This window comes from Daphnia pulicaria, chromosome 6, assembly GCF_021234035.1.
Source record: "Daphnia pulicaria isolate SC F1-1A chromosome 6, SC_F0-13Bv2, whole genome shotgun sequence".
In the NCBI taxonomy this organism is placed as follows: Eukaryota; Metazoa; Arthropoda; class Branchiopoda; order Diplostraca; family Daphniidae; genus Daphnia; species Daphnia pulicaria.
This window is the reverse complement of record NC_060918.1, coordinates 9583729-9597320: the sequence shown is the minus strand read 5'-3', so window position 1 is coordinate 9597320 and position 13592 is coordinate 9583729. Positions and strand designations below refer to the sequence as shown.

At 42.8% G+C, this 13592-nt stretch overlaps 2 protein-coding genes across 3 annotated transcripts in view; one reads left to right on the top strand and one right to left on the bottom strand.

The window, feature by feature from the left end:
- The window catches only part of LOC124343125 (serine-rich adhesin for platelets-like), a 29170-nt gene extending 18064 nt beyond the window's left edge, over nt 1-11106 (bottom strand). Inside the window, exons 1-2 of one of the 2 annotated variants that reach the window (XM_046796265.1) lie at nt 10620-11106; nt 6460-6635 (exon numbers count right to left, since the gene is read on the bottom strand). In XM_046796265.1, coding sequence (XP_046652221.1) covers nt 6460-6512 — 53 coding nt within the window. In that variant the 5' untranslated portion in view covers nt 6513-6635; nt 10620-11106. Of the gene's footprint in view, nt 1-677; nt 875-6459; nt 6636-10619 lie in introns of those variants that run through there. The other variant, XM_046796264.1, reaches the window with a different exon arrangement.
- On the top strand, nt 9238-13570 carry LOC124343157 (alpha,alpha-trehalose-phosphate synthase [UDP-forming]-like). Its single transcript, XM_046796349.1, has 9 exons — nt 9238-9505; nt 9603-9873; nt 9936-10103; nt 10167-10284; nt 11188-11381; nt 11476-11751; nt 11825-12476; nt 12557-12627; nt 12711-13570. Exons 1-9 carry the CDS (start codon nt 9363-9365, stop codon nt 13428-13430), a joined length of 2613 nt encoding a protein of 870 aa, XP_046652305.1. The 5' UTR covers nt 9238-9362; the 3' UTR covers nt 13431-13570.
- Nucleotides 13571-13592: the final 22 nt, after the last annotated feature.

Genomic DNA, 13592 nt, shown 5'->3' with positions numbered 1-13592 from the left:
ACGAAATTGGTGTGGCTTTCACTTGCCACAATTTCCCTTTGGTTTTGGTTTTTTTTTAGTTTTTTGGGGCTACGTTTCTCGCTTTAAAAAAAAAAAAACTTCGCCTTCGTCTTTTTTTTTAGATTTTTTATTGCGATGTTCGGAATCACATTCGACTTGGCCGCGTATTACGGTGCTGCTTTTTTCGCCTGCTGTCGGATTCTCGGAAGTCACTCAGCTGGATATCCGGCAAAGTCATTAACACCGACCCGCTACCATCGTCGTCTTCCTCCTCGTTCAACACAATAGTCGTCATGTCATTTCTCTCATCAACTCGCCATCGAAATTTCGTCGTTTTTATTGTCACGGAAATAGGACGGCCGTCGCCCCTGTCGTGACACTGTCATTTCGTTTCCCGATAAACGCCGGGACTCCGATCGCCGGGCGTATCGTCGATACGCCCACCACCACCACCCCACTTGATTATATGCATCGATTGGAAAAACAGCACTGGATTGGTAACCTCAAAAGCACAAGACATTAGCCATCCACGCGGATGAGACATGTCCAAGATCCGATTATCAATCTCGAGAAATGACATCACTGGTTGAAGCCCGACAACATTCAAAACGACAGCGAACCGGGAAACAACAAAACAAAAAACACACTCGAGAATATTTCGTTTTGTTACAACTCACCGAAAGCGGTGCGTGAACCAGGTCCAGCAGTCCAGGTCAGTATTGTCAGATGCAATCGCTGCTGCCAAAGTTATAACTCGAGAGATTGCCAAGTGCGCGGATCTGCTTCCCACTGGTAACTGACACATAACAATCGGTCGTAGTCGAATTTGAGGTCTTCAGAGATACGGAATGCCAGAAGAGAAATACTTGACAAACTAGAAAAATAAAGAGAAATAAAAAGAAATATGATTTGTTTGTTTTTCTTTCGAATAATAAAACCGGACTCCGCAGCAGCAAAATAAGGTCAGCAGGTATAATTTCAAACAGAGGGGGAAAAAAAACGTCCTTCGTGTTCGTGATTAGAAAAGAAAAGATCAAAAAAATAAACTAACAAATAGTAAGCCAAAGTTTTGTGTCGCGAAGCAGAAAAATACCGGAATAACTACTACTTGGAGAAATCATTTGCGAATTTATTTTATTGGAAAAAAAAAATTCGTCGCAGTAGGTGCGGGGAAACCGTCAATGAAAAGGCCAAAATTGTTTTCGCCATTGGCGCCACATCAGCGGCTTGATTTAGAATAGATTGAGGCCTTTGCCTCAAAGTATTTGTCGCCCTTTGGCTCTGCCCAATACGAAATTGGCATGCCATTTGTTTAGTTATTCCGTACCGCAGCTTCGATTTTTTTGTTGGTTGATTCTAAAGTTATCCGAGCTACATCTTCAGGGTTGCGTGTTTTATTTCAATAAACTTAAGGCCTTTGCCTTTCCAGCAACTGTTGATGGGCCGCCCTAAATAAGCAAAACACTGGGGGAATAATCTGCGTGTCCGGTGGCATTGGTTTTTACACATTCGACTCGAAAAGAAACGGTGGATTAGTCTCACCACCCTATTCAAAAATGTGAGATGATGATCAAAATAGATACGTTGGATGATGGCGAGCGTCTACTATTTTTTAAGAGCAAAGACAACACGAAAAAAGGTTTAGCTCGCCGATGCACGAATCCCGCGGGATGAGAGAAGTAACGCAAGTAAAAAACAAAAAAATAGATATACAGTATAAAAATGTTGACAAGATACAATCAACTAGAAGCGGTCCTTTTTTCTCCGGTTCACTCATCATCATCCGAATTTACTCCGCGTTTTTTTGTCTATGCAAGTAATAATTTCTTAAGATGATGAGTACACCCACGATCCACCGGCGGCCATTTCTATTATTTTTCCGGAAAAAAAAGAACAATCCAACTGTGTTTTTGGTGGGTGGAGGATATAGTAGGAAGACAATGTTAGTTCTTTTTTCTTTAAATAAACGAGGTGAATCGCCTATTAATTTGAGAGAATTTCCCGTGTAAGATTCAGAGAGGAACACTAAGCACCAAAGATATGCCAGCATATGTGTATACCGAGAACCGGACCGAGTATCAAAAGAGAAAGGCGAAGCACAAGATTACCATCGACCGACCGACAGATGCGGATAATTGATGGATAGAAGATGAAATCAAGTGGAGCCGTTCTATCCAAAACATTCCAAAGATTTATTAATATCACGATCCGTCCGTGTTTCGGATAGCCTATTTTGATGCTTGTTGGACAATGACAATTACGGCCAGCATGATATTTTTGCTAATCATCGGGATTAAGAGGGGAACGTGACGGCTCCCCTCCCGCATCGTTCGATTTGTATTGCCACCTTCACCATTAACATTACGGAAGAGTTCTGCCCCCCGCTGCTTTTAAGGCACCCAAAGCAGTGGTTTTTGTGAGATCTTCATCGGCGTGATTTCCACCTCAAAACACGCTCTTTTTCTATTACTTTATTTATTTATTTTTTTTTTTTTTAAGAATTAATAGCGACGAAGAATCCAAATCTCCAGCTGTGTTCTTTCCCTGTGGGATTGGTATTAGCCTCTGAAACCAACGTCGTTTACGCAACATCATCGAACGTATAGCGAGGAGAAACCGACCGACGTGGGGCTACGACGTGTTCGCCGCAGCGTTAAAGACTCGCACGACGACGGAGAAATGAATTTGTTTCTTCTTTTTCTCCCCCTCGCTCCCCTAAGATGCCTCTCTCTTTCAACACATTCTTTCTCCCCCGAGTGGCAGAAGATTTGAAGAAACAACTTTCTCTTTACGTCGAATGTCATAGATCAGCGATTTTCCCATATGCTGCTGGCTAAGAAATTGCCCGAATTCGAACACATCGACATCGAGGAAGGAAAAGAAGAAGAAGCCGATATGAAGGAGCCGCTGGCCAGGTTCTTCTGAATTCCATTATTAGAGTGCGAGAGAGGGTTATTCCTTGCGCGCAAGAGTCTATAATAACCGACATGACAGGGATCATGCTCGGCTGGGCACCGCGTCGAGGGAGAAAGTAGAGACGGGCAATAATGCGCAGGGCCGGAATTGAAAACGCAGCCGAGGAGAAAGGAACGAAAAGAGTGTTCAAACAGCTGGCTGGCTCCTTTCTTTTCCCTTTTGAACCTGGCATTGGTGTGTGGTGCATAGGGCGACAGCCGTCAAATAGCTTCGAGCTTCATCGTAGAGACTCTCTCATAAATAACTAATAAGACGATCTCCCAGAGATCGGACAGCGCTTTCTTTCCCAACAACAATGGACTCTTTTGTTTTCCCAGGTGAAAATGCTGCACAGAGAATGATAATAAGTAGTGATCCTCCTCTGGCGTAGAGCAAATTGCCAGGCATTCGTTTCGCACGGCTATAAATTGTGGGGGGACGATCTATTCGTTCTCACTTTGTCTAGCTGGAAACGGTAGACACACATGATTTGCATGGATATAACCAAGAGCGGAGATATCAAGGAAAAGTATTGAATAAAAGATGTCACAGAATCGCTCGGAGATCAAAAGAAGACAATGTAATAAATTCCCCGGTCGCTGAACCAGTCTGCGGATACTACGTTGTTTACACCAGCCGAAAGAGATACTAGAAAATGTTGTTTGTGATTTGGCAAAGCAACGGAATAACTCTGGCGCGCTCGTATACCGCAAGAAAGTTGTTTTTGGCATTCGCTTTAAAAAAAAAGGGACATCAAATGTTACGATGTCGTGAAACACCAACTTAAACCCTTACATGTCAGCTCTATTCCTCAAGCTGGAAGCTCAGAAATACATCACAACAATTTGGCCATTAAAAAAGTAAAAAAGGTCTAGTTCTTCTTTTTCTTTCTCTCTTTCTCTTCTGAAATTCCAACGAAATTTGTGTCTTTTTTTTTTCTTTCCACAAGGTTTAAATCGTTTGAAACAAACCGCAATCATCTTCGTGATGAATCGTTTCTGGACCGAAAAGCCGACAGCGGTCGTTTATTTTTTGCCTCCTCGTAAGTGGCGGATGAGCGCTCGTTATATATCCTCCGCTGATTACACTAATTTCTGGCGTAAAAAAAGAGGAATTGAAAGCACTTCACAGAAGAGCACAAAGAGGCCTGGATTTTGTAACAAAAAAAAAAAGAACATTGTAGCAACTTTGATTTGTTTTGTAAGAGAGATTCAAAGAAGGGTAAAAATTTTTAAGAGAGTTCCACAAAAGAGTCATTGTGCGATTTGTCACGAGCCCCAGCGCAAGGCTCCGTACTATTTGAATCCAACAGAATAAAAAGGATGAAGCTCGATTAATACGATTTGCCAAGGAGAAATAATGGGCCAGCATCTGGGGCTTTTTGGTCGTTCCCTCCAGTATATCGTCATTCTTTGCCATCTTCGTGTTTATTTCGTACGGTAACGGTCCGTTGCATTATTGCGCTGTGGAACGACATTCGACCCGTCCTAGTAACCTTAATCATAAATAAATAACGCTGACGATCACGACAGAACCCTTCTGGGTAGGCGGTAGGCTTCTTCCCGCGAATAGCCGTTGCCGTTTGACATTTACTTGAACCGTGCTATAAAAGGACAACGCGGAAATGTTGCGATTTATCTACAATAACTTGCCGAGCATCCGCGTCAGATGGCCGTAAGTGATTTGTAAATTCATCAGTTGACCTACATGTCAAAAAATGGAGATGTAGTGACGCAAAATGAGGAAGTCCTATTTCATATTTTTTAAATCAATTCAGATGACGACTCATTTTTTTGGCATGAATTTTGATTTATCAAATGTGATCATCGCCCATTGGTTTCCATCTCAAATCACATCTCACACACAAAGGCGTTCGTCTTACTAACCCTCGCATAATTGTTGCCAACTCACTCAGCCGTCCGTGTTAGTCTGACAAAAGACACGATGAAGTCTCGAGGGCCCCGTTCGGCGAAAAACGTTTATGCAGTGTGTCAGATTTCACAAGATGATTTTGGTGGCAGCTTTCCCCCGCCAAAGTACCGCGTGTTCTCACCTATATTGAACACAATAGCGTTCACAGTTCCACATAGTCATCGCTTCTGATATGCTAGAACGGATTCGTGTTCCAAAAACAGCCATCATCAGTATACCCAAAATTACGGCATTCGTTGACCAAAAGAACGCGAACCACTGACAAATAACGACGAGCGTTGAACCAACCGCTTATTACGATATCAGTATACTGGTAAACACGTTAGCAACAACATAAACCGGCGTCGTACTTCGTTTCAAAGTGTAATTAGCTTTCTCGAATGCGGCGGAACGACTGACTGATCGGACAGAACGGAAGGTAATTAAGGTACACCACTAATGGACTTCACGCTATTACGTAGAAGGAAAATGTAGGGAGATAAACAAATAGAGGCCAATCCTGTATCAATGGTACGTGGGATATTTCGCCATTTCTACGAATAAAAAAAAATGTATATTCACCGACTAAGCAGAAGCCCCAATAATGCTTTGTTTTTGGTTCACTAACGATTACGCTGGAGCCTACGTGCTGGTCATTGAGAACACGGGAAGTACAAGGATTTGTGGGTTCATGGGAAATCTGTTATCACGAAAGAAGTAAAACTTGCCGAAGCGAATGCAATTCAAAAACGATTTTTCCACGCGAGAACATTTGTAGACGACGATTCAAATGATTGAAATCGAATACATTCAACTGTTACTTGCGTAATGCAATTCCGATGACGCAGCCAGCTTCTTCAATATGCTAATAATTAAATGAATGTGGCATTTTCGTTTATTCGGTGTTCCAGCGAGCTACATCAATACGTTCTGACTGATCGATTGTTAAAAACCTACTTCCCAATTTTTTTTTTCTTGTATACCCTTCTAGCCTAGAGTGAGAAAGCTTGGGATCGCCGAAAAAAATATTTATTGCCAATCAGCATCCTGTCTTCAGGATGCCGTCCTAACATGGATAAGAAAATGTTTCTTTCAGCAATCAATCATATTTATAAGGTGAAAGCAAAAAAAAAATAGGAAATATCCTGATATTCATCTTCCATTTTACAACAAGCGAGGCAAATATAGAGTTCTATATATATCGATCCCCACATACGCTATCCCAAAAAAGGTGATCCTACGATTAGCTCGCTACGCCGCTACGTCTAAATTCTGAGAAGACTGCCGGTATGAGCCACTTGAACTAGTTTTCCCCCAACAACTGCAATCAGTCGGCAGGTCTCTTTGAGTGCTCAATTAATAGAACAATTCGGAGAACATCCAGCCTTTGAAAAAACAAAAACACCCTTTTCTATTTTCAGTCGTTTGGTCCAACCATTTGTAGTGATGATTTAAAAAAATAAAACAGAGCTGGAATAGTTCCAATCTTTATGTAGAACGCAATCTTTCGTCGGTTTAGAAAAAAACGGACGAAGATTATAAAGATAAACCAACTTTCACGAAAAGGACATTGAATAACAAAAATAAACTTACTTTGATTTGTAGAATAGTTGTGGTATTTTGGAATGCATCGATTCCGTATTCATGCAACGGAATTTAATAACAACATGCCATGGACACGGCCGCAAACCGTTCCTCTCTGCGCTGATTCTCTGCCGCCGATAAGCTGGAAGAACGATGAAGGCTCATTTCTTTCCATTTTTTCGTTTCTGTGTGGAAAAGTTAAGAATATATTACTGTGAGTTATGCATTGAGAAACGCGACGACGGAGACGAAATGATAACATTTACATTTATTTTAGTTTGCATGTTTCATTCACCAATGATCGATTTGACGTCATAGATAACGCTGAATGATGTCCCTTAAAAACTTTTAAATTTTCACACTAAACGCACTTTGTTATGTAAATGACTACTTAGTAGCAACCTACCCCAAGATGGAATACTTGGCTACGTGATCATTTCACTGCTGAACTTTCCTGAATTTTTGCATTTCACGAAGACTAATCATTAACTAACAGTAAGTTAATGCTGTCGGGAATGGAGAGAGAAATTGAAATGACCTCGGGAGAAAATAATCAATTACTTCCATTCGGAATAAAGGTTGAAAACGGCAGGTTATGAATATGAAAGTGAAAAAGATGTTGAAACCCTGTCTGAAAAACGAAAACTGCACTTCTTGGCAACCCACCCAGGAGCATTTACCACTGCAAACATGATTTCCTTTAATTTTAAAAAAGAACATGTGCCAGTAGTACATGTAATGATTTGTATCATCCAACCAAAGTCCAAATTGTTACAACAACCCGGTTGAACGTCTTGACAAAATTAGAAATCATATCCAGCTTATTTATCATGGCTCATGGCTGCGCGTCATCTCAAACCTGCCGCAATGCACAAAATTCCGCTTCAAACCGGAATCGAAGACTGGCGTCACAAAGACTCTAGAAATTTCTGTTTCCGTGTGAGCGAAATGATAGAGAAAAGAAAAGGAGGAGGCTGCTGGCAAGATAAGTGGTCAGAAAAGATCTCGTGCGAGAGGGCCATGGAGAGAACGAGGTGTCTGCGTGCTCTATAGTTCTCTCCCACAAATGACAAGGGTTCATGTTTATCGCCGTTCTTCTTCGTCTACCGTTTCTTGACCCCCCCTACAATGAAAGAAATAAGAGCAGCGACCTTGGTCCCGATTCTGCTCTTCCAAAGTCCGCCGCTTGTTTTGATCCTCAATTGACAGCTAGTCGGTTCTTCTTTCTCCGTCTCTCCTTTGACTCCGTGCGCAAGTAAATTTTCCGACTGAATCTTAGTAAAAAAAAAATACCGGCAACTCTTGTAATGAGGGGAAAACAAAAGTGAAATCTCAATAGATTGAAGGACGACAGCAAAGTGAATTCAGGTCACCTAGCACACGTTAGGTGTGGTACAACTTGCTCCAGTGATTTCAACCACCGGAAGGAACGATTGTTTGGCCGTCATTCAGACTGGGATTATCTATCAAGTGCAGTAACAAAAGAACTCAAAAGAAGGTCAGCTCCGTCAGCTCATGCTTATTTCTGTACGTGACTGCTTATGGCAGATAAAAGAAACTTGAGGAAAATGTGCAAAGGAGAAAATGGCAATTGACAAAAAAATAATGGTTTGAAGAAGAATAACTGACTAAAAAGACAGAAAAAATTAGTTACCTCTATTTGATGTTTAATGTTGATGTCTTCTAATCCATTAAAAGTTTATGTATCAAAAATAACTCAATGAACTGTCACCTCTGTTCTTTTTTTTTTTTTTGACGTACGGTATTAAAGGCAGCAAAGTACTTTCTCTTTTTTACAATCGCATGTCCTTTGACCTCTTAAAGTTGACCTCAATCCTCCTGGCTACCCACTGGCTAGTTACCAACTCTAAGGTTTATTGACACGAACCCGCGTGAATTTAAAAAAGCGATTTCAAATGCACCCCGATCCAATTGAGTAACTGGGAATGTTACCAATAGAGAATGTTAAAAATCGTTATTTAATTCAACATGCATTAAAAACAATGCACTTAAGTGGGGTTCAGATCTTGGGAACAAACAACAAAGGCTGGAAAAACCGACAGTGCCAGGTACGAAAGGCCTACACACTGATTGAGATGGTGCGATGTTTTGATACTGATCCTCCAATCGCATATGGAGGAAAAGTACAGGTCACGTAGGTCATCTTGGGTTTTTCCTTCCCTGGGGGTATTGGAAAAACCCTCGATTACTACTGAGAGCGACAATATAAGGACAAGTCAACACAGGTGAGCATCGACCTGATAATACCAGGCTGTGCCATGGTACGCAAAGGCCTACTCACCAAACAAACGAAGATTTTTTATTCCATCTTTATCTTCCTTTTTTTCTTCTTAGCGCTTTCTCCGAAGTAAAATTAAAGAAAATCCTCTGTGACCCTTGGACTGCACATTCTACATGGCAACCGGGCGTCTCCAGATGGCGGTTTTAGACGTTTGAGTAGAAATTCTGGCAATTTCTAGCGTCTCGAACGTTGTTATCACGATTGAATGAAATTTCTCAGCAATCTACAAAGATTGCCATTTGCCCCCGAAAAATCCAAAATTTTTTAGTTTACCCCAAAATTTTAAAACGTTGATCGAATGTTGACTATCTTTAGAAAAAGGAAGCACTACTCATAAAAAGAGAAGGAAGTTGGCGCTTGGCGCTGATTGACCACCCCACCAATCGTTCTTGCCCTTATTCCCTTTAACCCTCAACATCTCTGACCAGTGCCCTCCCTCTTTAACCCCCCCACCCCTTCCAGAAAACTCTTTAAATAGTCGGTGGATCTGTTGTACCGTCGACATTCTCCATCATCACTCCCAACATTCGATTTCCACCACAGTCGATCCTACAGTCGATCCAAATAACATTATAGTGAACGTCCACCGACAACCAACCAACATCATCAGATGTCATCGCACCAGAATGGCACGAACGGACTCGACGTTGGAACGGGAGAATCATCCGAATCAGCTCCGTTGATTGTCGTTTCCAATCGGCTCCCATTTGTCCTTACACGTGACAAAATTGGAAAATTACGGCGATCACACAGGTACGTGGCTTTACGTTTGTTTCGTAAGAATAAAATGGAAAAAAGAAAAAAAACAAACGGTATAGTGTAAAAATTTGACTACTGCTTATTCCCTTAGTGCGGGTGGGTTAGTGACAGCATTGGGTCCGGTAGTGATGAAGTGTGGAGGGTTGTGGATAGGCTGGCCAGGATCGCATGACATGCGACCGCTGGATGAAATACCTGAGCCGGACACTCCGAATAGTGGGCTAAAATCACAGCAGGTGAAGGCAGTCCTAGTCCGTCAAGAATTGTTCGACTCATTCTATAACGGCTGCTGCAACGGAACCTTTTGGCCGCTATTCCATTCGATGCCTGATCGGGCCATCTTTAGCTCCGACACTTGGAAAGTAAATATATCAAATCAAAGTGTTTCACCAAAGGCCCAGTATACCAAATTATATATGCACAGGCTTATCAAGAGGTCAACGAAGAATTTGCACTCAAGACTATCGACGCCTTGCGACAAGTTCACAGCCGTTTGTTAAAAGAATACCACAACAATGAGGATGCCATGCCTATCCCAGTTGTCTGGATTCACGATTATCAACTTATGCTGGCCGCTGCCATGATTCGCCAGGTAAATATCAAACATTATTAGCTAATCGAGAGATTCCATCTAAAAAATGATTCAAACGCAAAGGTGGCCATTGAAGAGAACCTCACTTGCAAACTTGGCTTCTTCCTCCACATTCCATTTCCATCGTGGGACATAATGAGACTCTTCCCTTGGGACGACCAGATTTTGGAAGGCATTCTAGGTACAGTAACTTTTACAAAATCGTGGTGTCTTTGTTATGGCGAAAACAGACCAGGGTTGCTTAGTGACAATTATTTTGTGTAGTGTCACGACGAAACTTTCGTTATTGTTAAGGGAAAAGACAGCTGCTGGGTTACAAGTGGCAAAACACAATAGCAAAATGACTTTTCAACAAAATGTCTGGGGAAAACCGCAATTCAAAATAATATTCGATAACAAGTCCTGAATTCTATTGAAAACGCTGGGTAAAAATGTCGACTGCTACTTTGTGCAAAAATGAAATCTGTGCTCGACCCTTGGCAAAAAAGCAAATAACACGTTAAATTAGTAACTTACTTCTCATGAATGGTTTTCCTTGCAAGCCTTAAAGATTTCCAGTTTTTCCTCGAGGTCACTTTTGTTGTGAACGTTCAATTGAAAAAGAAATCGTTATTTTATGCATATCACTGGTTGAGGAAAATAGTACCACATGTTGCCATCGTGTGCTTTTATTTCAATGCACTAAAAAAAGTAACGGTGGATTGTAGCTTTGCAAAATTGGTTTTTCAACGCCAATGCTCGTGCCTCGTGGACAACTGGCCAAAAAACACATTACAACAATAGCAGCAGGAAGACACCACAAATAATAGGCGTTCTGCTGCCTCACTTTGGCAATTAGCCGGCGTTGCAATTTTTCATAACATTTCAAAATACAGTATACACATAACATAATTTTTAAATTGCACCTTATCAGTGTTTTATAGGTGCTTGATAGTTATTTTTCAAGGACGTAAACAAATAATACCGTTAAAAAAAAATGATTATAGTTGTAAAAACATTTGGGCAATTCTACTCTCTCATGCTGTGTGCAAACTGAATGGGCCATTTCAAAATTGAAACATTTTTGTTTTTTTATTGCAAATAGCTTGTGACATGGTTGGCTTCCACATCGATGACTACTGCACCAATTTCATCGAATGTTGTCAACGCCGTTTGGGATGTCGGGTCGATCACGCCAATGGCAACGTGGAATACGACAATCGCACCGTTCACGTTCGGCCTCTTCCTATTGGAATTCCTTTCAATCATTTCCAGCAGCTGGCCTTTAAAGCACCTCGAGTGAGTATTGTCGTCGCATTGGACAGCAGCAGACGTGCATTTCCTGTTTCAAACGATAACCAATGTGTCACTTGATATAAATGGTGAAAAAAAGGTGATGAAAGACGAACGAGTCGTGTTGGGAGTGGATCGACTCGACTACACAAAAGGATTGGTCCAACGCATCAAAGCGTTCGAAAGGCTGCTGGAGCGTCACCCGGAGCATTTGGAACGTGTCGTTCTGATGCAAATCGCCGTCCCGTCGCGCACGGACGTCAGGGAGTACAAAGCACTGAAAGAGGAGATTGATCAATTGGTTGGCCGCATTAATGGCCGTTTCTCCACCGCTGACTGGTCACCCATTCGATACATTTACGGCTGCATCTCGCAGGTACCTCCTTGGGTCTCTATGTGATGTCGTTAACAAATTTGAGCTAACGGGATCGTTTCGGAAATATTAACAGGACAACTTGGCCGCTTTTTATCGCGATTCGGCCGTTGCGTTGGTCACGCCGTTACGCGACGGAATGAATTTGGTGGCTAAAGAGTTTGTCGCCTGCCAAATTAACGAGACGGGTGTGTTGATCCTCTCGCCTTTCGCTGGAGCCGGTGGCACCATGCGTGAAGCTCTGCTTGTCAATCCCTACGAGGTGGATATGGTGTCGGAAATGATCCACAAGGCCTTGATTATGGACGTAGATGAACGGCAGCGTCGAATGAAACTTTTGCGTTCACGCGAATCCTCCATGGATGTCGACTACTGGATGGCGAGCTTCTTGAAAGAAATGCAGCTAGTCGAGTGCGCCATTACTGGACCTCCTTCGTCGATCCCCGTCGACTACGGCTACCAATCTTATCTGACAGAATACATCGAAGATTCCACTAAACTCAATCTCCTTTTGGACTATGACGGAACATTAGCACCAATTGTTAGTCATCCGGATCTGGCTTTAATGTCGACCGAGACCCGACGCGTTTTGACTCACCTTTCACAAATGCCATCCGTTTCCGTCTGCGTCATGTCAGGGCGATCGCTCGACAATCTCCGCAAAATGGTGGCAATCGATGGAATCACCTATGCAGGCTCCCAAGGATTGGAAATCCTTCATCCTGATGGTATTGGCTAAATAAGAAAAAAAAAAAAGTAATTTTGTGATGGCAGAATGTTGGAAACATATTTGTCTTTGTCTCTACAGGATCGCGCTTCATCCATCCAGTTCCCACGGACCATCAAATCCGATTGCAAAATCTGCTTCCGGCCCTAGAGGTTGGTGGTGTCCTTTGCAATTGATTTTTTCTGTTCTTTCCATTAGTTTTGGTTGGTTGCCGATTAAAAATTCATTTGGTTAGATGGAAGTCTGCACTAATGGAGCCTGGGTGGAAAACAAGGGCGCCCTGTTAACATACCATTATCGAGCGGTGTCGTCTCCCGAGCGCCGCGACTCGCTGGTGCAGAGGGCCGTCCAGTTATTCCGCGAGCATGGATTCTATCCGCATCACACGCAGATGGCCATTGAAGCTCGTCCTCCCGTTCCGTGGGACAAAGGCCGGGCTTCTCTCTACATTATGCGAACCACGTACGGCGTCGACTGGCCACAACGGGTCGGTGGGCCGGAACGAGTTCGAATTCTCTACGCTGGCGACGACGACACCGACGAAGAAGTCATGGAGGCCTTGAGTGGCCTCGCCTGTACTTTCCGCGTGTCCAGGGTGCCCGTTTACAAGTCGGCAGCCAATTACCGACTGACCGATCCTGAAGCCGTCCAGTCGTTGCTTCACTGGATCGAAGATAAGCTCGACCAGCGAGCAGTGGTTCCATCTCCTTTGGTGGGATTCACTGCCAGCTTTCTCATCACCTGCATTCACGAATCGGAAAATGCCTCCTCTGACGAGGAGCAAACGGATCTCGTCGAGACGACCCTCGTGAGCAAGCGGCGGCGGCGCAATTCCAGAAATTCGAATTTTGTTTTGAGCAAAGCCGCCGCTGCTGGATTACTTCGCAGCAGTAACAATTTCAAAGCTGCCTTGTGTCACCATTCTCAGGACTCCATCACTGTAATCGGACATTAGACTTGCGAGATTGTATCCCCTCCTTCCCCCCCTTTTTCTTAATACGTCGTTGACAACTGAACATCCATTTCAATTTAAGCCCAGTGTCAAACATTTTGGAAACTTCATTGTAGTTAAACTAGTGCCATCACCGTGGAAAACAAAGGGCGCAATCTTTCATCA

Coding starts and splice junctions, on each gene's coding strand:
- LOC124343157 (XM_046796349.1), top strand. CDS start 9,363: ATGTCATCGCACCAGAATGGCACGAACGGACTCGACGTTGGAACGGGA. Junction 10,285..11,187: donor GATTTTGGAAGGCATTCTAG/GTACAGTAACTT, acceptor TATTGCAAATAG/CTTGTGACATGGTTGGCTTC. Junction 11,752..11,824: donor TTTACGGCTGCATCTCGCAG/GTACCTCCTTGG, acceptor AAATATTAACAG/GACAACTTGGCCGCTTTTTA.